The sequence below is a fragment of the Pseudorca crassidens genome, chromosome 3, assembly GCF_039906515.1.
Source record: "Pseudorca crassidens isolate mPseCra1 chromosome 3, mPseCra1.hap1, whole genome shotgun sequence".
Classification (NCBI taxonomy): Eukaryota; Metazoa; Chordata; class Mammalia; order Artiodactyla; family Delphinidae; genus Pseudorca; species Pseudorca crassidens.
This window is the reverse complement of record NC_090298.1, coordinates 109,671,763-109,696,248: the sequence shown is the minus strand read 5'-3', so window position 1 is coordinate 109,696,248 and position 24,486 is coordinate 109,671,763. Positions and strand designations below refer to the sequence as shown.

Here is a 24,486-nt window from a genome sequence, read left to right as displayed (position 1 = left end):
ACTAGAGACCTGAAAATATTTACAGGTCAAGGGATGTATCCATTTAAGGAGAGGAGGTTGAACATTCAAGTGAGAGAAGGGATGATTCACAGGGCAAGCTCCTGAGAAGGGGGAGAGGATGGGAGAACCTGAGCAGACTGAGAGAGACTCCTGCGGCATAACAGGATGTAGCAGAAGCAGGAAGATTTCTGTCTGGTTTTAGTTGAGCTCTGGGGAGGTCAGCTGGTGGCTGAGGAAGGGCAGAACAGTGGCTCATTCTGTGTTTTATGTGTCTTGTGTGTATTTTTCTGCGTGTTCATGCCTTCCCCAGGTCTGGGCTGCCAGCCTGGATGGTGTGCCATAGGGAATATCCCCACACTGGACTGGGCAGAGGCTGAGCACCTCCCATTCTGGCCTAGCTCTCTGATGAGATTCTCAGACACTGTTTCCCCTCATTCATGACTAGGAAGGTTCACAGAGCAGGCGTGGGAACCTGCTTGGCGGCCAGGGATTCCTCTAGCCCAGGTTGAGATTTGCAGCATCCCTGCCTTCACTCCCTCCCAGCCTGGATTGGCTGAAAGAAGTGTCTACTGTTTTTGGCCCATGTTGTATGTAAGGGCTTGGGGAAAACAAAGGTTAGATCCAGGGTGCCCCCCCCTTCCCCCCTCCACGCCCCCAGGAGGAGTGTCAGATCCAGGAGCTGGGGACAGTCTGAATCCTTTTGGGAGCTTGGCCCTGCGGGTGGATGCCAGGTCTCCAGTCTTCTTAAGGTCCTTCTCCACTGTTCCCATCCCTGAGAATCCAGCTCCTGGCCCGGGTGACCCCACCCCCTGTAACCTGATGGTGGTGATGATGGGGAGGCAGCAGTAGGAGCCGTGTATACAGCAGGACCACCGAGGAAATGGGCATGAGCTGGGGCCAGGGTAGCTGGCCAGCAATCAGGGTTCCCCCCCCCCGCGACAGCACCGGCTTCAGGATCGGGTCGTGGGCCCCTCTCCAGCCGCCCAGGGGCCAGGGAGGAGGGCGGGCCGAGTCCCACAGGTGCGAGCGCCAAGGAGAGGCGGGCGCCGTGTACGTGCGGCGAGCGGCGGGCGGCATGAAGGGCGCGAGCGGCGGCCCCAGGCCCGCTCCCGGCTTCCGCGCGGCCGGGCGGCCTCGGCCTTCCCGGGGGTCGCTGTCTGCGGTGGTGACCCCTGGCCGAGGCTGTCTGGGCGCGGAGCCAGGGGCCGGGGGCGGGGGAGCGGGGGGCGGGGCGGGAGGTGGGGACGTGGCTGCCGGTCAAGCGGGCGGAGCCCGGCGACGGCGGGAGGTGGAGCCGCCGAGGGAGGAGGGCCCGAGCGAGCTGGGTGCCGACGCGGGAGGTTCTGGAAAAGCCGGGAGCAGCGCGTGTCCGGGTGAGCGTCCCGCGCGCCCGCCCCCCGGGTCCGCAGCGGAGCTCGGGCGCGGGCCGGGGTCGCCGGTTCGAGCCTTCTGCCCGCGCGGGGCTGGGAGCTGGGGACCGGGCGTCGCGCCGTACGGGCCGCAGCCCCGCGACCTCCGCTCTGTTTCTACACCCGTGTGGGTTCCTGTCCCGCCGCCGCGTCGCCTCCCCGAGCTCAGGGTGGTGAGGTCAGCCGCACCCTTCCTTCCAGTCCCCTCGGGGCGGCCGGACCTGGCGGGCAGCGTGGCCGCCCCGCCTGTCAGGCTCCCGGGAAGGGGCGGCCTGGCCCGAAGGCTGCCAGAGGTTGGAGGCGTAGGCAGGGGCGCCGGGCAGGCCCTGAGGGGCCGCTTAGTATTAGGGAGGTCCACCATCCTGCCTCCAAAGGGCTGGGAGTCTGCGGCCATGGCCCCGCTTGCTGCCCATTGAGACAAGCTGTTGGATGAGAAAGTTTTGTTTTTGTTTTCCTTTCCCCCACCTCCAGACATCCTTTTCTAACCTGCATGGTTTTGCCTCAGCAGGCGCGGAGACTTGTAACTAGTTAATTAATTCAACAAACGGACCCTTCTGCGTATCAGAAACTGCGAGGAGTTGCTAGCCCAGTGGGGCAGGCAGACTGGAAGACCAGGAAAGGCCAGGCCCCGGGCAGTGTGGTGAGTGCTGTGCTGGGAAGGAGCACCGGACTGTGGGTACTTGGTAGAGGACAGGATGCTTCAAGCCAGAGGGCTTCCTGGAGGAGGTGACCCATGAGCTGGAGTGGTCAGATGAAGGCAGAAGAAAGGGTAAGCCGGACAGAGGAACAGCGTGTGTGAGTGGAAGCAGACCTGGGCACTCTAGTGGAAGCAAGGTGATGGGGGAAGGGACACTTTAGGGAATAGCTGCCCATGGACCCTGTCCAAAGAGCTTCAAGTGAGAGGACAGTGCCTGGTATCGTGCCCTGTATGTGGAGGATGCTCAGTGAACCCTTGCACCATAAACATGGATCAGCATAAACCCTCCTTCTTCAGGGCAGAGGCCCCTGGCCTCTGTTTTCTAATCTGACACCTTTAAGGTGTTGTAGAAGAACATCAGAGCCCCTCCCAAGGCTGAGACTGGTGTCTTCTGCTGTAGAGTGACACCTAAGGCTTGTGCTGCTTGATGTAAACCATCTGAAGCTTAGCAACCTCAGTGCTTTTGCAAGAGATCCTGGCCCTGAGAGCAGGAGTTGGGGAACATTGCTTTGTAGCTTAGGGCATTCTCAAATGTCCCTGATTTTGCAGAGATCCACTGTCCACCTAAGAATTTATAGAATGGTTTTGCAAGCTGCTGCCCGTATCACATCTGGGATAGCAGGTTCCATGATTTAGTTCTCCGTTAAATGAACCATGGTTTCCTTTGGCTTGTGCTTAAACAGCCCCTGAAGCTTCCAGGGTGCAGTCTCTCATTTTATTCTGGGCCTCAAGGGCCAGCCTCTCTGTTCAGTTCTCCCTACTTATAAAACGTTTGGGCTTTGAATCCTTTTATCCTTGGGTATCATTTGTAGACGGCCAAGCCCACGCGCTGTGTGGCCCAGCCAAGGAAGCCACGTAGCAGAGTTGGAGTGTGTTGGCTGGGGGCCTCATCCCAGAGATGCTGTCATAGTGGGCCACCCTAGTGCTCTGAGAGGTCAGCAGGCAGACATGGTGGCGACTGAGTATTGTCTGTGGCTTGTGATAGGCCCTTCTACCCTGTCCAATGCTCTGAAATGGGTGTGCCCAGGAGAGTGCCTACTTTGTCACTGGTTTAGCCTGGCCACAGCCAATCTCTGTTCATTTCTGGAGTACCTCCTGTGTGCTGGGCTTCTGCTTAAAGTGTACCTGGGGCTGGAATGAGGGAGGAGGGAAAGGAAGCAGTGGCGGTGGCACTGTCCTTGCCCATGGGTGGCTCACAGTCTCTCTGAGATTGCTGTTTCACGCTGGCAGGTGGTCATGTGCCAGGGAGGAGCTCAGAGTGTGAGTGCTCGTGAGAAGGGGAGACCGCATGGGTACAGCCCTGAGGAATGAGTGGGGTGAGAGAATCGGGGGTCTGCTCATTTCCTGAGAGAACCTCCCTTTTTGACTCTGCCCTCCCACATCCTTGGGAGGGTCTGAGACTGGATGGAAGACCTTGGCCAGTGTGTGGCCACGCTGGCTGTAGTGTGCATTGGGCTGGCCGGTGTGTCCCTGGCTCCTGGGATCTCTCAAGAGTTTAATTCTATGCAGATGGAAGTTGGCAGGAGATGCTGTGATGCAGGCACGTGCAAGCCCAGACAGGGTGCTGGAGTGAGAGTTAAGCTTTGAAAACGTAGCTCAAATCTAGCAGTTTGAACTTTTGAAGGGCACCAGGATGGGACATCAGTCTGTTCTTGAGCAGAGAGGGCTGGTGGCTCCTGTGGTCTCTGGGGTTAGAGCTGGAAATGTGGAATGAGGGATATAGTTTTTATTCTCAGAAGGAGCAGAGGAGCATGAAAAGTCTGGATTAGAGACCGAGGAGACCTAGGTCTTGGAGACCTAGGAGAGAGTGTTTGTTCAAGTGGTGTCATTGCAGGGCAGAGGATTAAATGTTTGGGTAGTGAGTTCCCCAGCTCAAATAGGATGTGAGCCTGATCACAGACCAGCATCTGCTCTAGACCTTTCATGAAGTGCTTGCTAAAACATAGCCTGCTCTGTACCCGGCATTCCTGAGGGCCCAGGGTGTGGCTGCGATCCTGAGGCCTGGTACTTGTAGGAACTCGGAGTGAGCAGGTCAGAGACGTAGAAATACGTGAGATTCTAGAGTATTGGTCCAGTCACCTGTTTTTGCCAGAGAACTTTCCTTCCTTGCTGAGAGTTAGAGCCAGTGATAGACCAGTTTTCAGAGTTATTCCCTGATGGTCAATATGTTGCATTACGCCTGACTCCACCCTCTGCTGAATCTCTTAACACTCCTGGGACATGGAGTGTTAAGAGATTCAATTTCTGTCTTGTTTTCATCTTCATTGTCCCCTAGACTGGACCTCCTTTCTCTCCAGGGATCAGCTAGGAAGCTGGCTGCTTCAGGTCTATTCCTCTAGTACCCTTGGTGCTCTTGACTGGTATAAGTTGTGCCTGGTGCTAGGCTGCCCACTGACATCTGTCATCTTATTCAATCTTGAAAACAGCCCTATGATATGCAGATTCTATTATTTTAACTGTTAAATAGATGGGAAAACTGAGGCTCAAAGAGACCCTGTAACTTGTCTAAGTCCCCAAAGCCTGGAAGTGATTGTGGAGCTAAGCTTTAATTCTGGGGGTCTCTGACCCCAGGGTGGGTGTGCCTCCCTACTAGACTGTACTGTCTTGCCCTGATCTGGGCCATTCGGTCATTTGTGAGTGCTGTGGTGTCTGGGCAGGAGTGACTGCTCACTTGGACTTGAAGCACCATGTTTTTGTCTTCTGGGTCCATGTTGCTGTCTGCCGTCTGGTGGGATCCAGCCACGGACGTCATGAGGCTGCTTTGTGAACCACAATAAAGTCCTTGACCTGGCCAGGCCTGTTCTGCTAGGCCAAAGTGTGGCTCCTCCTTTTGGGAAGTCCTTGTGCTATAAGACAACAGATGTTACTGAGTAGGATTGAAGGCAGCAATATATAGTAGAAAGTATGTTTTGGATTTGAGTCTGGGCTCTGCCATTAATTTCCTGTAGCATGTGAGGTGTGCAGGAAACTCTCAGTCTCAGTTATGTATCTTATATATCTATATCTGAAATGGAGATGATTATCTAGTTTACAAGGTGTTGGTGAGGATTAGATGGTAGAAATGAAAGATTTTTGGAAACATGAATAGTGGTTATCTTAGCCTAGAAAACAGAGCCCAAGGCAGAGCTTAAGTACTTAACGCTTTGTTAGAAGGTACGGTTGTGGAGTAGCAAGGGTAAGGGAAAATAAAAGTGAGGTCGAGAAGGAGGCGAAGCATATACAAGGTGGTGCATTAGCAAGCTGGCCAGTCTGCACAGAGATACACTAGTTGCTCAGCCATGAAGGACATCCCTGGGTGAACTCTTCAGAAGCCCCGTGCTGCAGAACAGTTTCTCAGTGAAGGCCTGGAGAGGGAATTTATCTGCTGACGTCCTCTTGTTTCTGTCCTTCATTAGTCACAGTTGCCCCAGGAGGAGTTAATTCCCCCATGCTCACTCCTCAGTTGCACTCCCAGGGCCCCTGGGGAGGTCAGCGTGGTGCTTCGCTGGAGTCTGGAAGTAGCAGGGAGAGTCAGAGATTTGGGGACTGCACAGTCTCCTTCACTGGGTCTGAGGCAGAGCAAGTGGCCCAGGGCCCAGAAGGCAGGTGAGGCCAGGAGAGTACAAGGTGGTATATCAGATGCATCCAGTATAGTGGTGTGTGGATTTTATTCTTTCCTGTAGTTCCTTATAAGGTAGTCTTACCTGGACTGCCAAGTCTTTGCCAAGACTGATTGAAAACCCAACTGGCTTTTGCATGTTGGTTTATACAGCCTTTTCTGCTACTTAATTGTCTAGTTACTGAAGCAGGAGACTTTGGAGTTTTGATGGTACCCACGTGGGAAGTACAAGTCAACATGTCCAGGTACTGGATAGAGAAATTACGGTCAGCCCTCCATATCCGCAGATGCAAAACCTGTGGATACGGAAGGCTGGCTGTACTACACCTATTATATAAGGGACTTGAGCATCTGTGGATGTTGGTATCTGCGGGGCCTCCTGGAACCAATCCCTTGTGGATACTGAGGGACAACTGCATAAGGATAGGTATGCATGCACATCTAGGCTTTGTTAGGTTCTCAGTGAAGGAGAATGTTTTTCATGTGATGTGGTAGTTGAAGGTATGAAACCTGGAGTCATGAGATGGGGCTGGAGAGGGCAGTAGGGCCAGGTCACGCAGAGTCAAAAAGTCCCTTAGGGCTGAGTAATTTGGACTTTGTCCTGAGAGTAGTGGAGAGCCTTTGGAGGGTTCTTAGGGAGAAAGAGACCAAATGAGGAGCTGTAGTAACCTGTGATGGCTATTTTGTAGAGCAGAGGTGGGAGGGAGGCCACGTAAGATGAGAGACCAGTGCAGGTAGGGGCCAGTGTAGCTGCAAGAGGGACGTAGGGGTGGCTCAAATCAGGGTGATGATTGAGGCATGACATCAGGTAGGGAGAGTAGGGTGCCGCCCATGCTTCCCTGAGGTGCCAGTGAGAGCAGCTTATGGGCCCAAATGGACAGCCATGTGCATAGGTAGGTAGGGCCTCCTGGAGCCTCTGTTGAACTCTTCCTAGGTTGAGCACGCAGGTCCTCTTGGCTCTGCCATTCAGAGTTGGCCACACTTCTGGGAGGTAAGACCGCTGCGGGGAGCCCTGTTCAGGCTCATTTTGCCCCTTCACAGAAGGCAGGCAGCCTCTTGTTCAGAGCTAAGCCAGACAAATACATTGTTAAAACTCAAGCTGTTGCATTTGGGTTGCAGCTGGGAGCTTGGCAGAAGTTCCTGCCTGATGAGGTAAGGGGAGAAGCTAAGGACACTGCTGGTTTGCAGTTGGAAACATCTTTTCATGGTTATTTGGCCAGGTTGTAAACGTCCTTTCCAAAGAGCGGGCGTGCTAAGGCCTGTGATTGTATGTCTTGGAATTGTCCTGTGCTTAGAAATAGTGTCGGTCGCCTGGTGGGTGATTTATTGTCACTGGGGTGTTGGCAGGCTTTGGAGGACCTCCCTGTGGGGGTCCAAACTCAGGCTGCTGGGCCGCTTTGGAGTCCGTTTGAGAGGGCCTGCTTTGTTTTCTTTTCATTTTAAATATGAAATATATTTTAAATTTCCCATAGAACTCCTTGTGGAAAGATTAGGAAATAAAGTAAACATAAAGAGAAAAATAAAATGATTTCACCAATATACAACTAGATTTCTGACTCTCTGCTTGCATATATATGCAGGTATGTAAATTTCCATATATAAACATTTTTCCTTATAAAAATGAAATCACAGAGTATATCTTGTTTGGGAGCCTGCTTTTCTCACTTAACGGGATGCTTTGATCTTCTCTCAATGTTAATGTGCCCACAGTGTCCATTTTTACACAATCCATAACAATCCACTGTTTGGAAGAAATGTAACATCTTCTGTTGTTACAGTTTCCTGGAATGAACAAGTCTGTGGTGAGGGTTTTTTTTTTTTTTGCTGTTGTTGTTGGGCCAGACTTTGTTCTGAACTTGGGATGCAGCTCAGAAAAAACTCAGTATTGGTTTTCTGTTCAGACTTGGTGATACTTTATTTTCATAAAAGGGGCCTCAATGTTGTCCATTTCTAGGCCTATTCAGCATGGATTTCTGAGGGTTCCTGGAGGGCTTTTGACAGCACTGGACACTGGTGGGGGCACTGGGCAGGCATACATGCTCCCACTTATTCTGTCATAAGCAAGCTCTGGGTATAGGTATGAGATGGGATGGGGGGCATGTAGGTGGTTGGCTTTTCCCATTCTGTGGCACACAGTCTTTCTTGGAGACTGCCTCCTCCCAGCCTGACCCTGATTAGATGGCCTTTTGTACACCTAATACAAATTAGTGTTCGGGGGCTCAGGATCAGGAGAAATAGGCTGGGACTCTAGTGTACCTTTGCCTGGGGTGGCAGTGTTGATTGTGGTGGTCTGGGGGCTGCGTGGGAGCGCCTAGCTCTCTGGACCAGCAGGGTTGTCATCCCCCTCCTCCATCAGAGCAGGACTTCGTAGGCTCTTGGTCAGCCCAGAATCCCATCTGTGATTCTTTGGGCTCTGCCTCCAGGCTGGGATTCGTCGATAGGCTCAGTCTAAGCCAGATAGCACATTCCAGAGAAATGACAGCTGGTATTCATGTAATGAAGGAACTTGGCTGCTTTTTCCTGAGTGCTGTAAGGCATGAACCATGGGCAGTATCACCAGGGTGACTTGAAAGGAACAGAGAGTCTTCTCCCTCCCTTAAATTTGTTACCTGATCTCTGAATGGGCATGCCGCTGCAACTGGTGACGGAACAGGGGACAAACGCTGGTGCCCCCCAACTTCCAACCGTGTTTGGTCTGGTCTCCTGCCTGGGCACTGCTCTCCCATCACCCCAGCCTGATGGGTAGTTGGCTGATGCCTCATTGTCCACAGATACAGCCTCCTGGCTCTGGGTTTTTACTGTTCCCTCCCTACACACATACAGAAGGTGTTCTTCTGAGCTGATGAAGCCTCTTGAAGTACAAGGAGCAGACCCTAACCCTGTGAATGGGTCTTATGTAAGCAAGAAGAGAGGCCTTCTGGAATCCCAGGGTGGAGATGTGGTATGCTGAGACCTGGGAGCAGATCTGTGGCTGGCAAAAGGGGGATCTGGGCTTTACCTTGGGGCTAGGCTGGGCCGTCTCACCTCTTCTCGGTGACTTGCTTTCATCTGCTGCTCTAACTTTATAATGGATCCCTTAGCCCATACTCCCTACCCTGCAGTAGGTTGTGGGCTGAAGGATCTTGTTCTGTGTATCTCTGGGCCCCTGACACCTAGGGTATTGATGGGCATGATGTCAGCTCTGCAGACATTTGGCAAGGGATGAACAAATGGGGACACTCACTTATTCTCTCCTCTTCCTCATATAGGAACCCGTTTGAGGGTGGGGGTCGTGGTTGGGCTTCTCTGAGCCTAATCTGGAACCACAGTGGATTGGAATTTCTTCTGAAAGGGTGAGGTGAGGAATGGTGGGCGTGACTGTGCATCTAATCATCGCAGGCAAAAAACCGCTGAGCTGGCGTTAGCTCAGACTTAGAATTCTGTGAGATAAGGCTTACATTTTGGAGAGAAAGCATTTGTATTTCCTTTATAGTCCTTGTTTTCTCTCAGTAAATTTCCAGTGGGGCTTGGCTGAAGTAGAGCAGGAAGAGGAGGGACTGACAGAACTGGGGCTTACGTGGGTGCTGTTCCTTCAGCGTGCTCCAGGCTGCATGGCTGAGCTTGGAGATGATGTCCAAAGTCTCCATTGTGTACTTGGGTCCACGGCCAGTGGGGCTTGCCCCATGGTGTGCCTGCTGCCTTCAGAGCTGGGTCTCGCTATTTCTAGGCTGATGAGAAGACAGCAGCTGGCCTCTTACTCATGTCAGCAACCCAGCCTGGCCTAAGGTTTTGGCCCTGTGTGGCCGATTCATTTTTGTATCCCGAGTGCGTAGCTCAGTGCCTGGCATATGTGGGTCTTTAGTAAATATTTGCGAATGGTGACTCTCCATGAGGACAGTGTCTTCCAAGGAGCTCACTGCAGGAAGAGCAGTGTCTGCTCTAACTGTGGCCAGGTGCAGACCAGCAGGGAGCAGTCTGATTTCTCTTCGGGCTCACCATCTGCTGTGCACCTTATTTTGGGTGTGGGTCCCCTGGGGCATATTGTGTCAAGTTCTCTTTCTGTCATTGTCTCTCCTGTACTTTGTCTTCTTGTGGGCAGGGACTGTGTGTTACATCTGGGTCCTCAGCACCTGGCACTGTCCTCACACCTGTGTTGGAAGGAAAGACAGAAACAGAGAAGAGGTCTGGGCCAGAATCTTGAACTGACAGACTATTAGACCCAGAGGTGACTGTCGTCCACAGCCTCCACCTCCATTCAGCCTTCCCGTGCTGTCAGTGGTTACCAGAAGTCGAAAGGCAGAGTCTCTCCCAAGGGCACTTGGCCTCCCAGAGCAGGGGACAGAATTAAGCATACATCTCTGGTTCTATACCCTGGCATCTTTCCACTGGTGGTCCTGAATATTTTCCCTGGCTTCTGTGTGTTAGGTCAGGATTTTGGCATGTTTGAATGTGTGTATATATGTGCACATGTGTATGTGTATCCTTACTTAAGTTGCTTTTTACCATTGTTGATCTAATGACTACTATCACTGAATGCCTTGCAGACACTGCCCTCTGTGACCATGAAACTCTGGGTATCCATGTTGCTGGTGGCCTGGTTTGGTGTCCTGGGCTGTGTGCAGGCTGAATTCTTTACTTCTATTGGTATGTGCCAACAGGACTGTTGTCTACCTGAGCAATCCTTGGCTCATGTGCCAGGGAATGTCACTGCCTGAGGCCTGTTCTCATTCAGGGTGGGATGGCCTCATCCACTGGTTTTGACCAGATCTGGGGAGAGCTGCTGTTTCCCCCTCTGAGCCCTGATGACCTGGATGTCCTTCCTGGGAGCCAGCTGTCTCAGCTGAGCCTTCACCCTGGGTAGTGCAGGCTGCTCCTGGGCTGCCTGGCATTTCTGACCAACTTTCTCCTGGACTAGAGAGTAGTTCTGAGCAGAGAAGCCCCCAGGATGTCTGTGTCCCATAACATGACCCAACTGGGTGGCAGTGGGAGAATGAGATTTGGGGTTTCTTCCTTAAGGTGTCCTCAGTGCACTTAACATTCCCTTGGAGCCTCTGCCTCTCTCTTCCTGAAGCGGGGGGCCAGGACCATACGAATGTCTAGGCCTCCTTTAACTCTAGGTCCCCATGATCCCAAGAGAGTTGATATGCCCTTGGCCCAGGGGGCTGGCCTCTGTGCTGATGTTTTGTGCCTCAGGTTGGGAGCTGGATGTCCCTCATCCATTTCTTACTGGCCCTTTTTTCTCTCCCTTGCAGGGCACATGACAGACCTGATTTATGCAGAGAAGGACCTGGTGCTGTCCCTGAAGGAGTATATCTTGGTGGAGGAAGCCAAGCTCTCTAAGATTAAGAGGTGTCTAATGTCCTAAATCCCCACACCCACCCTGAGCCAGCCCTCCTCCCCTGCCCCACCCCCCACCCCCAGAACCCATCCTGGGTGCCCATAAGAGGAAGCCCTTGAGGAGGCAATGTGGGGCTGGCCTGGAGGTTACTTCATGCCAGTCTCCCAGAGTAGCTAAGTATGTGGGCTAAGGACTCACTGCTTTTTCCTTTTTAAATAGAGACCCCCTGAATCTCACCAGGAAAATTACCATAGGTCAAGATCCGTGTGTTAACCTTCCTTTTTCTCTGGTTCCACAGCTGGGCCAACAAAATGGAAGCCCTGACCAGCAAGTCAGCTGCTGACCCTGAAGGCTACCTGTCCCACCCTGTGAATGCCTATAAACTGGTGAAGCGACTAAACACAGACTGGCCTGCGCTGGAGGACCTTGTCCTGCAGAACTCAGCTGCAGGTGAGGGACAGTGAGCAGGTGGTTGGGTGAGCCAGTATGTGTGTGTGCTGGCACCTGGGGGGTGTGGGTCTGAAACTGTCCTGGGTCGGGGTGTGCACGTGCAGTGTGTGAACGTGCAGCCTGCCAGTCCAGTGGCTGTCATCTCTGTGGGGACCTGGCAGTTGTCTGTCCTTGCTTTTAATATGTTATAATAATCAGTTCTTCGGGATTCCCTAGTGGTCCAGTGGTTAGGACTCCGAGCTTCCACTGCAGGGGGCACGGGTTTGATCCCTGGTCAGGAGCTAAGATCTTTCATGCCGTGCTACGTGGTCAAAAAAAAAAAAAATCAGTTCTTGCCTTTTCCTAGTGTTTTTGGGTCCCTTTTTTTTTTGGTAGTGACTTTTTTCTAATTACGCTTTAGTAATACATATTTATAGAAACGTTGGAAAACACAAAAACAATCATATAAGAAAATTCCAGTTCTTAATCCAATTGCCTAGTGATAATCACTGTTAAAATTCTAGTCTTTTTACACATGTATATACATTTAAAAAAATGGAATCATACGTATATATCGTGGAATGCAAACTTACTTGCTTCGAGGGACCAAATGAATTAACAAAAGTAAGATAAGTGGGCTAAGTGGTGGGACCAGTGCAAGCTGGGGAGCACGGGCCTCACCTAAATTCATTCCCATTCATATCTTTTATTTCTTTTCTTTTTTTCTTTTTTTTTTTTTGCGGTACACGAGCCTCTCACTGTTGTGGCCTCTCCCACTGCGGAGCACAGGCTCTGGACGCGCAGGCTCAGTGGCCATGGCTCACGGGCCCAGCCGCTCCGCAGCATGTGGGATCTTCCCGGACCAGGGCACGAACCCGTGTCCCCTGCATCGACAGGCAGACTCTCAACCACTGCGCCACCAGGGAAGCCCACCATTCATATCTTTTAGAAAGAAAACATTATCTGTTGGCAGATTTGTGACATAAGCATATACTGTTTTCCTGAATTTTTCAGCTTCTCTATATGTCCTTTAAATGTCCTTCTGCAACATGGTTTTAATGGCTGGACAGTAATATGTCATACTGGTGTAGTGTAAAACTGGTCAAGTCAGTGGATGTGGAATTGTTTCCAGATTATCAGCAATCTTACTCATATCTTTGTGCCCATCTCTGATTATTTTCTCATGATAAATTCCTATAAGTGGGATTTGCAGGTTAGAGTATGAACTTATTTAAAGCTTTAACTGTGCTTAGTCTTTTACTATGGTAGTACTTTCTATGCTCTGATATTTTCCTCTTAGCAGGAGATGGTGGGGCAGGCCTGGAGGTGGGCCCTTCTAATTCCAGCCTTGAGCCCAGCCCCCCTGGACTCACTGTCTCTTCTCCCTGAGTTGGAAGTGCTGATTAACTTCAGACTCATCGTTGTCTCTCGGGGGCTGAGGCGTTTTAGCCCTTATGGCCAGACTGGGCTGGGCTTGGCTGGGAGCAGGGTGGCCTCCGGGCAGGGATTGGTGAGCTTAGCCGGGTGGAGCTGTGCCCAGTGAGCTCACTGCCTCCAGAAGCCACGGCTGCCTTTCCCAGACCCTGCCTCCCAGCCTGAGCCTGTAGCTCAGAACTGGCTGTCCTGCCTGCAGTGTGGGAGAATAAGCCTGCCCATATGATCTTCTGTTCTCAAGTCTTGTTCTTCATACCCATCCCCCACCGTCAACATCTGGTTCCTCTGGAAAACCTTATAATTACCCGGAGGGAGACAGGACAGCCCCAGACAGCAATACGTTGTTTTCACCTCTTTCTTTCAGAGTTCTTTCCCCTGAAATGGGGAGAGGGGGAGGCAGGGAGACAGGCTAACAATGTGGCTTTTTCTGGAAGCATTTTTTTCCCCTGGATTGTAAACTCATAGAGTCCCTGACCATGCAGCCGTGAGGAAGACAGGGTTGCAGCATCTTGGTCCCTGGGTCCCCAGGCAGGGCTACAAGTGGGTGTTTGAGCCTGAGGTCGTGAGAGTAGGTGGCTATGGGTCCTGCTGCTCTGGGGAAGAGGCCAGAGAAGAAATGGCCTTGGACTTCCCCTACTAATTCTCAGCTTATGAGCACAACTGAAGCCTCTGAATCAGCATGGGAGGGCCTGGCCTCCACCTGGAGTCCTGAGATTGCAGGAGGTGTATATCTTGCTTTACAACTAGGGCTTGGAGTCCCCAAACAGCTTCCTTGGGTGCTTCTGTGCTCAGGGGCTCTCCCAGGCTCCAGGCTGTGGTCTTGAGCACCACAGTTGGGGAACTCATGCCCTGAGCTCATTGTGGGTCTGAGTGGTAGGAGTGCCCTAGTAAGCAGAGCAAGGCCCAGTGTGGTCTCTCAGGGGAACCATGCCGGGCTTATGCAGCCCCACCTAATACTGACCTTGGTCAGATGATTCTCCAGTCCCTAATCTTGGCGTGGGGACAGCACCAAACACCTCCAGGACTGTCATCATCACCCTTCTGGATGATAAGGGCCAGTGGTCAGTAATGAGTGGCCAGCTGGGCTCTCTGAGTTGACCACTTCTGTCCCTTGGGCTGTTCAACCTGAGATGTAGGCTAGGAATCTGTGATTACCTGGCCAGGCTAATAATCCTGGATCAAGGTTTTCCATGTGATTTGTTTTCCACTGAGTGGTCAGCAAGTCCTCCCTGAGTCCTTTCCTGTGTCCCTGTCAGTTACCCTCACTGTCCTCTTTTCCTTCTATCTCCACGCCAAGACTCTCAGATTCCCATGTGTTAATTAGTGTTAGGGGGCCTTTCTCTTCAGTTCCAAATGAGCAGCACAGGCAGTTGGTACAGTGAGGAGTGAGAAAGGGGAGGTCTCCCTGGACTGGAGCCATCAAGGAGGGCTTCCTGGAGGAAGGGGAAACAGCCTTTGAGGGAAGGGGCAGGGAGATTGCACTAGCCAGAGACCCTCCGCTGGGTGCCTGTCTGGTTCCAGGTGGAATTCTATCCCTGGACCAGGGTAACCTTTTGTTCTCACTCTCTCCTTTGGAAGGCTTTATTGCCAACCTGTCAGTGCAGCGACAGTTCTTTCCCACTGATGAAGATGAAACAGGAGCCGCCAAGGCCTTGATGAGACTTCAGGACACATACAAACTGGACCCAGACACAATTTCCAAAGGCGAGCTTCCAGGTAACTCACCACTCCATGCAAAGCCTGTCCAGCCTGTGTGTCTGCTGTGGTGTATGGACAAGGATGGAGCCACTGCTGACTCATGGTCTCTACACTCAGGCTCACCACGACCTCTGGCTGTAGTTCTTTCTTAGGTTTCCAGTTGCTGTCAGTCCTCTATTCCCATGACAACTGTCTCCCCTCAGCCCCTGCCCCACCACCTCCCTCCGGTATTAGCCCAGGCCTGTCCTCTCTCAGCTCAGAGAATGCCGAGGTTGCTGCTCAGGACCTCCTTGGTCTCTGTCCCCAGGGCACCACTCAGGTCTGCATCCGCACCCACTTCTATTCCCCACCCTCCGATTTCATCTTGCCTAAGACTGATCTCTGGATTCATTGCCCCATGTCCTGTGTGCCCTCAGTTACAGTCTCTGCCCCTGTTCATTCTGTGTCCACCTCTCTGGACTCTTCTCCACATGCTCTGTTCTTGCTTATCTAACAAACCACTCCCTCAGGATCCAAGGTCCTTTTGAGTCTCTGCTGCTGACTGATTTCTTCTCCCTCCTGGCTAGGCAGCTGGAGAGTCATCCACACTCTTTCTCTACTTCCTTGGTTCCTATGTCCTCTTGAACACGCAAAGTCTGGCATCTTTCCCCCCCCCATTGGCCAATCCTGCCCCTGCAAGGTCACCAGTGGCCACTTGGCTGGTAAAGCCAGTAGACAGGTTTCAGGCAGAATGTTCTTTAGCTCTTCAGCAGCATTTGGCACACTGATTGCCCCATTCTTCCTGATAGTCTCCCCTCCTTTGAATGCTGGGGCACTGATCTTGGCTGTTTCTCTTTTGGCTCCTCTCTCTCTCATTTTTTTATAGGCCCCTTTTCAATTCGGTTGTCTGCCTCAGTATGTTTATAAGAAGACGTGTTGGGGTTTGGGGGCTATTAAAGGCCAATAAACCCAGGGATTCAGTTAGACTCCATTAGACCTTGGATGCCACCTCACCCGTGGGGACCCTGTAGGAGGCACAGTGGAGGGAATCACGGTGAGGGGGAGGGATGCACTGTGTTGCCGGCTGGTCAGGGCCTGGAGCCTTGGTACTGAGGAGTCCAATGAGCCAACAGGAAGGAGTGTAGACTTCTCCTTAATCCTCACTTAGTCAGATTTTGGACCAAGCCAGGCAATGAGGCCAGAGAGAGAAGGTGACTTGGGGCACCTGCAGGATATTTTCACCCTGTAGCTGTGAGAATGGTTGGTGGGAAGAGAGAGCCAGGCATTGACCTTTTACATTCAGTTAACAGACCCGTGCATATCCTGGAGGGGAAATGAGGGGTGGATGGGAGTTGTTCCCCAGGATGCCACCCCTACCTGGTGTCTCCCTAAGCACCTTCTCCAAGTGAGCCCAGCCATTTCCATCACTTGAGGTATCACCTGTACATGGATGACATCCAGATCTGTGTTCCCTGTCAGGGCTTGTCTTCTGAGCTTTCAACCAGTGCAGGCAAATGGCTGTGGGACATCTCTACTTGGATGTTCCTTGGACTCCTTAAAATTCACGTGTCCCAAACTGAAATCCTCATCCCTTTTTGAACTGTCTACTGTCTTTCCTCCTTACATCAGCAAAAAGCACTCCATCCACTGGCTGCTCTGGATTCTACCTCCCTACAATGTCTTTTGTACGTGGAGGCCCTAACTCCAGCCTCATGGTCACTTCTTTCTCAACTGGATTATTGAAATATTATTCTAATTTATTGTATACCTCCAGCTCACTCCTTAAAATCATCCTCCATGTGGTCTTAAGCACATATCTTTTTACATGAGTTCCTGATCACAATGCTTAACTTTTAGGGCTAAACCAAATTCCTCTTAATGTGTGGTTTTTGTGGTCCTGTGTGGCACCATCTCCCTGGCTTCCTTGTCTGTTGTACTAAAGCTTTGCCACTGCTCAGCTTCTTTGTTCATCCCACAACCTCTGCAGGAATACCATTACCCCTTTCAGCTGGGTTTCATCACGTGTGATTGCCCTTCAGCCCTCAGCTCTGCTGGCATTCTCCAGGGAACACTCTCTAGGGAGCAGACTTTCAAGTTGGCTTCTGGGAAGGATGCTGAGTGTCTGGGAGCCGTTCTTGACATTCTTGGTATCTGTGAGACATGTTGATAATAGCTACTGATTATTACCACTCTGGGGAATCATAGGAGACACTTTCATATGTCGTCTTGTTGAATTCTTGGCGCAAGTCCTCTAAAACTGATGGTATTATCTCTATTTAGAGATAAGGGACTAAGAATCAGAGGGGCTACGTAACTTGTCCATAGTCACACAGTTGTGGGGTGCCATAGTTAGGCCCACACAGACCGTTTTGTCCAGCTCACTCAGCTGTGTTATACTGCCTCCATCAGTGTTTAGTCCCTCGGCCTACAGAGCCAGAGATCTGTGGAGGTACGTGGAGAGTGAACAGGGACTCAAGGACCTCCCCACCCCAATCTGTGGTCTGCCTACTAGCTCTGTCTTGTGTTTACTCTCCCCATTTTCCTGTCCCACATTGTCTGTTCCTGAGCCATCACGGCGAGCAACGCTTGGTCTCTGAAGCAGCCAACACATTGCATCAGGGGTTTCATCCTGGACATCTTGGACATCAGGCAGCAAGAGCCTGCTTTGAGGCAACTCTTCCATGTCAGCCATGCCTAGGCTGCTCTTGATGGGGTTGTAGGGAAACTCCCTTGCTTTCCAGGGAGGGTCACAGCCTAAACCCTGTATCTCCCCATAGCTTACACGCCACATCTCCTTTTTGACTTGAAACTGTCTTCATGGTCACTTTCCAGCACTGAGCCAACAGCAGATGACCTGTAGTCACAGGACCTGCTGAATTGATCTTCACCAAGGGCCCCACCACCTAGTGGTCAAAGCTGGCACTGCAGTCTTATCTCTTGCTCTCCCTTGGCATCTGTCACATCACTCCTGCTCCTTCTGTTTCTTTCTCAGTGTTATTCACTCTGTCCTTTCTGTATAGGTGGTCTCTGGGGCCCTGGCCTCAGCCACCTTCTCTACTCTTTCCTGACACTATTTCTGGAAGCGATTATCTTCATCCATGGCTTTACCTGCCACCTAAGTTCTGTTTTTTTATATTTAACTTATTTTTCTGACTTCCAGTCTCAAATGGCCAGCTGCCTCATAGACATCTGCCATGTGGCTCACAGGACCTTTATACTTTCCTGAACACTATTCCTTGGGCTTCCTTGGCTCTTCCGTAACAAAGGACCCTTCCCATTTGGGGAGTCTGAAGTTAGGAGGTAGGCTGTGCACCCCAGCCCGAGGCAGGGCCAGCCTGGCTGTGCTTTCCATACTAATGGCCCTTGGAGGTGTGTGGTCTGAAATTCTGGTGGGACTCTGCTGGGCTGATGCCCCCGACCCAGGGACCCGGGCTCCCTCAATGGGGGAATCTTTCTCCCTAACCCAGAGGCTCTTTGAGCCTGACTATTTGCCTCTCCTGCTGCAGGAACCAAGTACCAGGCAGTGCTGAGCGTGGACGACTGCTTTGGGATGGGCCGCTCGGCCTACAATGAAGGAGACTATTACCACACAGTGCTCTGGATGGAACAGGTGCTGAAGCAGCTCGATGCAGGGGAGGAGGCCACCACATCCAAGGCCCAGGTGCTGGACTATCTGAGCTATGCCGTCTTCCAGTTGGGTGACCTGCACCGTGCCCTGGAGCTCACCCGCCGACTGCTCTCCCTTGGTAAGGAGGTTCTAGGGGAAGGTCAGATGCAGAGGGGGAGGTAGCAGGGGAACTGGTCACCCTGCTGGCCACTACCTGACTGCTCTCCAGGAACTGAGCCAGTCTGACCTGCCGCCTAGCCACTGACTAATGCTTTGCTGCTTTCAGGCGCAGTCCAGCTGCCAGCTAGCTCTTTACCCACTGTAGTTCTGGCTTAGCCCTTGCCCAATCACTGATGGATACACTCAGGCCTATGGCACCCGTGGCCCTACACATGGATTCCTAGTCCATTTCTAAATACGAATCCAGTGCTTCAGTGCATCTGCTGCTATGTAGGGTGGAGCCTATACTGCGTCAGGAATAGCTTGAGAGGCAAGCTGTATTTCAGGGTTGCTGCAGTGACAGTGACCTGACCTGTTAGAGCCCTGAGGTCTAACTGGTGGACTTACCATGGCTTTGGTGATTTCAGTTGTCCTGTGGGGTTAGACTGAAGGGGATCAAAAGCACTGTGTCTTAAGAACCCATTTGTTCCACCTCTTACTCATATATGGGATATCATAGTCTGAGATTTCACAGACCAGCAAAGACTTCCTTTCACTGCTCCTTTTCATGGGCTTTGGGTCTGAGACCAGCTAGTGTGAATGTCTGTAAGATGGATGTGGGAAGAGAGCTTTTTTGGACTCTGTCGTGTTAGTAAGAGCCTTGTACAGGGAGTCAGGACACCTGGATTCCTCTTCTGAATAACCTAACCTTAATCTGTAACATCTTTGGGCCGCAGTTTCCTCATCTGAGGGGTAGCACAGTAATCCTGCCAAGCTTGCTCCTTCTTGTTGTGAGGCCCACAGGACAAAGCTGTGGGAGTGTCATGTGGCCCTTCTTGCCGCCGGTGTTTCAGCCTGCCTTCTAGCTGTGGCCAGCATGTGATGTCACCAGTAGTGGATGTACTCTAGGGGACGGCTGTAACTAGCACACAGCCAAGTGGGGAGGAGGAGGCAGAACTCTGGCCTGCTTCTCTGGACCTGTGTCCTTGGGACTTCCAGGGAATTCCGGAGGAGAGCCGTGTTGGTGGCTAAGCGTCCCCTGCGCCCCGCTCTTGTTGCTCATTTCTCATCTCTGACCAGAGTAGGGAGAACCTCTGTTGGCCTTTCCTCTACGACCAGCGAACTGTGCTTAGGTGCTGTGGAAGGCAGAATGCTGCGTGCGAGTGAGCTGCTGGGAGAGAAAACCACTTACAGAATAATTTCTCTAAATGATCTAACAGATGTTTGTGGTTTCCTTTTGCTGCTTCTTCTTTGCTTTTTCTAGACCCAAGCCATGAACGAGCTGGAGGGAATCTGCGCTACTTTGAACGGTTGTTGGAGGAAGAAAGAGAAAAAATGTTATTGAATCACACAGAAGCTGAACTAGCACCCCAGGAAGGCATATATGAGAGGCCTGTGGACTACCTGCCCGAGAGGGATATCTACGAGAGCCTCTGTCGTGGGGAGGGTGTCAAACTGGTGAGACACGTGGATGGGTCAGGGCCCAGGCTGTGGACCTAGACTTTGGCTCTGGACAGGCAGATCTGAGGAAGATGTTCCTCTGTCTGTAGGTAGTTTTCTCAATTCTTGGTAGCATCTGCTGAGGCTGACACGTGGGTGTGCTCTGAGGTATAGGACAGGAGACTTGTCTTCCCTGATGTCCTAGGCAGAGTTTCAATCCTCTAAGTTATTACTGAGCTCCCCTCCCCACCCCAACAGGGCAGCTTCTACTTGACTCACTATTCTGAAGAAAGCCATGAGTGTGGATGTGCCTTGGGCCTCCACTGAAGTCATGATCTCTAGCAAAGACCAGGCAGTTGCTAGAGTTTGGTGTGGGGTTATCACTGGCCTTTGAGAGCCCTTGGACCCCAGTGCTTCCTCAAGGAGACTCAGGTGTGAGACAGTCTCTCGGTCTTCTCCATGCCCATGTCTGCTTGGCTCCCACTGGCTCCTCTGTCTAGAAAGACTTCTCCCTGGCCCTAGCCCTCCTGACCTACTCACATCTCTGTGAGAGGGGCCAGGGATTACACCCTGCTACAGGACTTGTCAACATGAGGTATTCTTGGGAGGGAAGAAACATTGCATGATTTGTGGGGTATCATTTCATGCCAGTCAAACTGAGGGGCTTTTGTTTTCTTCTCTGGTGAGGCGGGAGGGAGCGGCTGCTGGACATGGGGTGTGAGGCCAGTGTCTGCAGCCGGCTAGCCTGGGACTGAGGGTTAGGACTCACTCAGTTCAGGGCTTGTTGCTCTGTGCTCCCCAGACACCCCGAAGGCAGAAGAGGCTTTTCTGTAGGTACCACCATGGCAACGGGACGCCACAGCTGCTCATCGCCCCTTTCAAAGAGGAGGATGAGTGGGACAGTCCACACATCGTCAGGTACTACGATGTCATGTCTGACGAGGAAATCGAGAGGATCAAGGAAGTTGCAAAACCCAAAGTAGGTGTCTCTGCAGTTCCTTCTTGGGCCACTCACTCCTGGTACCATGGGGCAGTTTGGTTGCTTACCCGGCTGGCCTTTGCTTATGTCTTGCATGAGTCCACTGTCGGGTACTGAGGTACTACAGACTCAATTTGACCTTGAGGGTTCATAGTCCAGTGGGGGAAGAAAATTGAGGGAACCAGTATGGACAGACAAGAGCTGTGATAGAAGGGCACACTGGAAGCAGGGCAAGCCCACAGTGAGAAGTGTCACCTCACCGTGTTGGGGGCTGGTGTGTGGGCTAGTTTTTAGGAAGTTATGCCTTGGGGCACTGCCAAGCTGGGTCCTGTGGGTCTCCTGATTAGGATTGCAAAGAAGTGATTGACTTGGAGGAGCACGAACATCTCTACAGTATTGAGTCTTCTCATCCAAGAGCACTCTGGGTCTCTCTATTTATTCATATCTTTAAAATTGTTCTTCACCTAAGCCCTGCACTTTTCTTGTTAAATTTATTCCTAGGCAGTGTTTTTTTGTTGTTGTTATTGTAACTTCACAAAAAACTGTTTCTTTCGTCGTTATGTTTTTACTGGTTACTTTATTAAATTAGTTTACTATTATATACTAAACTATTGATTGTAAAAATATATTTCATAGTAATAGCTAATGTTTACTGAGTTGAGAAGTGTGGCAGGCCCTGGGTTTTTTGGGGGGTTTTTTTGGTAAATTTATTTATTTTATTTTATTTTTGGCTGCGTTGGGTCTTCGTTGCTGTGTGCGGGCTTTCTCTAGTTGTGGTGAGCGGGGGCTACTCTTTTGAGGTGCACGGTCTTCTCATTGCAGTGGCTTCTCTTGCTGTGGAGCACGGGCTCTAGGCACATGGGCTCAGTAGTTGTGGCACGCGGGCTCAGTAGCTGTGGCTCACGGGCTCTGGAGCACAGGCTCAGTAGTTGTGGCACACGGGCTTAGTTGCTCTGCGGCATGTGGGATCTTCCCGGACCAGGGCTCAAACCCGTGTCCCCTGCATTGGCAGGCGGATTCTTAACCACTGCACCACCAGGGAAGTCCTGGCAGGCCCTCTTCTAAGTCCTTAACATATGTTAACTGCTATGTCTATTTAGCAGGCTCTGTCATCATCTTCATTTTACCTGCAAGGAAACAGACATGGTGCAGATCACAGCTACTTGTTGAACTCACTTATTCTTCATTTGGATTTTAGCTAATCATCTTGGGTTGTCCAGATAGTATTAGCATCTGCAAACAAGAAAAATTTTGTTTTCTCCATCCTAATAGTTATAGTTCTTTTGTTTTTGTTGTCTTCTTGAACTGCCCAGAGCTTCTAGAGCATTTTTACAATAGGAATCTTTGTTTTGTTCATGAATTTCATGGAAATTCTTTTGGTATTTCATTGCTAAGTATGCAGTTGGCTGTTGGTTTTGTATATATTCATCATGTTATAAAATTATTTTTCTATTTCTATTTCATAAAAGATTTTCTCCTTTTTGACATCTTTCAAAGAGAACTACTTTCTGCCATATCCCCATCCTTCTCCTATCACTGGTGATTAGAAGGGAGGATTTAGCTGGAGATCCTCTATTGCTCTGCTCCTAATAGAATTGTAGAGGCCAGGAGGCCCAGCACTCCTGGAGAGATCTAAAATAGGTTCCTACCCTAGGCCCTGGACTGTATCTTGGAACAGCCTTGGCTTGAGATACTAGGACATCTACGGCTCAGAGTCAGTTCTTAGTGTCATTGATGTGGCTGAGGGAGGGTCTAGCCAGTGTGTGTGGAGAATGGGGACCAGAAACACCTCGCCTCCTGCCCCCCAGCTTCCATTCCCTGGACCAGCTCCAGATTCCTCCAGGAAAGAAAACTGCTTTCTTGGCTGTCAGGTGGGAGAGGCACTGTTGTGCCATAACCTCCTGAGAGAGTTCTCCCTTGTCTCTCCGACCAAAGCACTAAAACATCGCTGTGTGTGTGTGTGTTGATGTTGGGTGCATGTGTGCACATGGGTGTGGCTGGGCAGTGTGGGCAGGGAGGAGCGTGTTGGGAAAATTTGTCTTTGAACAGAAGCCATGTGAAGAGCCAAACATGTTGGCTATTACAAGCTGACCTCTCCTTTCCGGAGCCTGTGAGGGACAGATGCTATGCTGGCTTTGAAGTAGGGCCCATGAGCTTAACTTGTCCTGTGGGGAATGCCTGGCAGCTGCCTGTGGGTCTCTGGTCTGCTTTCAAAATAGCCCTGTCTATCCCTGGGAGCAGAGCCCCAGCTGCCCAGAGCCTCCCTGTGGGTGTCAGGCCAGTGCTGTGGCTCACATGTTTGGGTGGGGTCTAGCTGCAGCTGCAGTTGTCATCAGGAAAGAACCGTAGATACGATCTCAGGGAAGCTCTCTGCTCTGGGTGCAGTGCCATCCTACCAGAATGTGCTGCAGCAGCTCGTGTCCAGGTTGGTTGATCTCACCTCCTGGCCAGTCTTCTAGTCCATCCACCCCCTCCATCCCTTCTGCCACCTCTTGCCCTGACCTCTCCCTTACATCCTCACTGGCCTCCTTCTTCCTGCTTTGACGCCTCCTTAGCCAGCCCTCCATGATGTCTCCACAGTGATCCTTCTTACATTCAGATTGTGGTGTCCCTCCTCTGCATAAAGCCTTCCCTGCTTCTCATTGGTCATAGGTTGCATCCAGCCCAACCCCCACTTGCCTCCTCAGCCTATTCTCATCTCTTTGCTCTGAGTTCTAACCCACAGTCATAGTGCCACATCCATTTTCACCTCTGGGCGTCTGCATCACTGTTCTTTCCCTGTTCCTGTAATGTTCTCCCACCTGGCTAACTCCTACTTACCCTTCAGATCTCAGCTAGGTGGTCCCCCCTGTAGGAAACCATTCTTGACCCTGTAGACTGAGCTCCCACAGACATTGAGCTTCCCCTCTCCCAGCACCTACCATGCTGTGCTGTGATTACCCAGCTAGTTTTCTGCCTTCCCCACTTGACTGAGTTGTATGAGGGCAGGGGCCATGTCTTAGTCACCCAGCAGTGCCAGGCACATAGTAAGCACTCATTAGGACAGTCCACAGCCGAAGCACTGGGGGCTGGCTCCAGGCAGCAGGTCCTTCCTGGGAGTATCACTGCACCAGTCTGTGGAGACTGGGGGGATATGAGGTAGGTGAGGTGGGGTGTGTGTGCGTGTGTGTGTGTGTGTGTGTGTATGTGTATGAGTGAGTATGTGGAGGTGGCTTCCAGGCAGCAGTTTACTTATTGCACCTTGTAGATTCCTTTCCTATTCTATCATCTGACCTCGCAGGCCTCCCAAGGTAGTGAAAACTGTGCCTTCTTTTTTTGTTCCTTGCAGCAGTGGGAGGCCAGCGTGGGCTGGTGCAGTAGGAGAGTGTTTGGGTAGGTTTCTGGGCAGAGAAGGCCGCTGAGGTTCAGAAGGACAGTGTAGTTGACCACGTTGAGAGGAGCATGCAAGATTGAGGCTCAGGGATGGCAGCACAGTCTGAATGTGGTAGGAGCAGCCAGGTGCAGGAAGGTGTGGTGGATGGGCCTGGTGAGAGAGGGGCTGTCCAGGCAGATGGGCAGATGGACAAAGCAGACTCCATAGGCATAATTCTGCAGACAGCATGGACCTGGGAGGGAGCAGGGGCAGGCAGCAGCCAAGCAGGGTAGTGGCCAGGGTCTGATAGAGCAGGAATTTGGAGGCCCCAGACCACTGCCCTGGCCTGGCTTGCAGGATCATGGGGCCTTGGCTAGAGCCACTGACT

General features: G+C 51.5%; 1 protein-coding gene across 8 annotated transcripts in view; it reads left to right on the top strand.

Annotated features, from left to right (window-relative positions):
• The first annotated feature begins 1,247 nt into the window (after nucleotides 1-1,247).
• Nucleotides 1,248-24,486, top strand: part of LOC137221641 (prolyl 4-hydroxylase subunit alpha-2) — a 41,632-nt gene continuing 18,393 nt past the window's right edge. For 2 of the 8 annotated variants that reach the window (XM_067731688.1, XM_067731680.1), the window contains exons 1-7: nucleotides 10,228-10,327; nucleotides 10,936-11,032; nucleotides 11,320-11,471; nucleotides 14,463-14,600; nucleotides 18,068-18,307; nucleotides 19,592-19,785; nucleotides 20,570-20,746. In XM_067731688.1, coding sequence (XP_067587789.1) covers nucleotides 10,246-10,327; nucleotides 10,936-11,032; nucleotides 11,320-11,471; nucleotides 14,463-14,600; nucleotides 18,068-18,307; nucleotides 19,592-19,785; nucleotides 20,570-20,746 — 1,080 coding nt within the window. In that variant the 5' untranslated portion in view covers nucleotides 10,228-10,245. Of the gene's footprint in view, nucleotides 1,374-1,428; nucleotides 1,588-1,914; nucleotides 2,179-8,952; nucleotides 9,042-10,227; nucleotides 10,328-10,935; nucleotides 11,033-11,319; nucleotides 11,472-14,462; nucleotides 14,601-18,067; nucleotides 18,308-19,591; nucleotides 19,786-20,569; nucleotides 20,747-24,486 lie in introns of those variants that run through there. The other 6 variants (XM_067731687.1, XM_067731684.1, XM_067731682.1 and 3 more) reach the window with 6 other exon arrangements.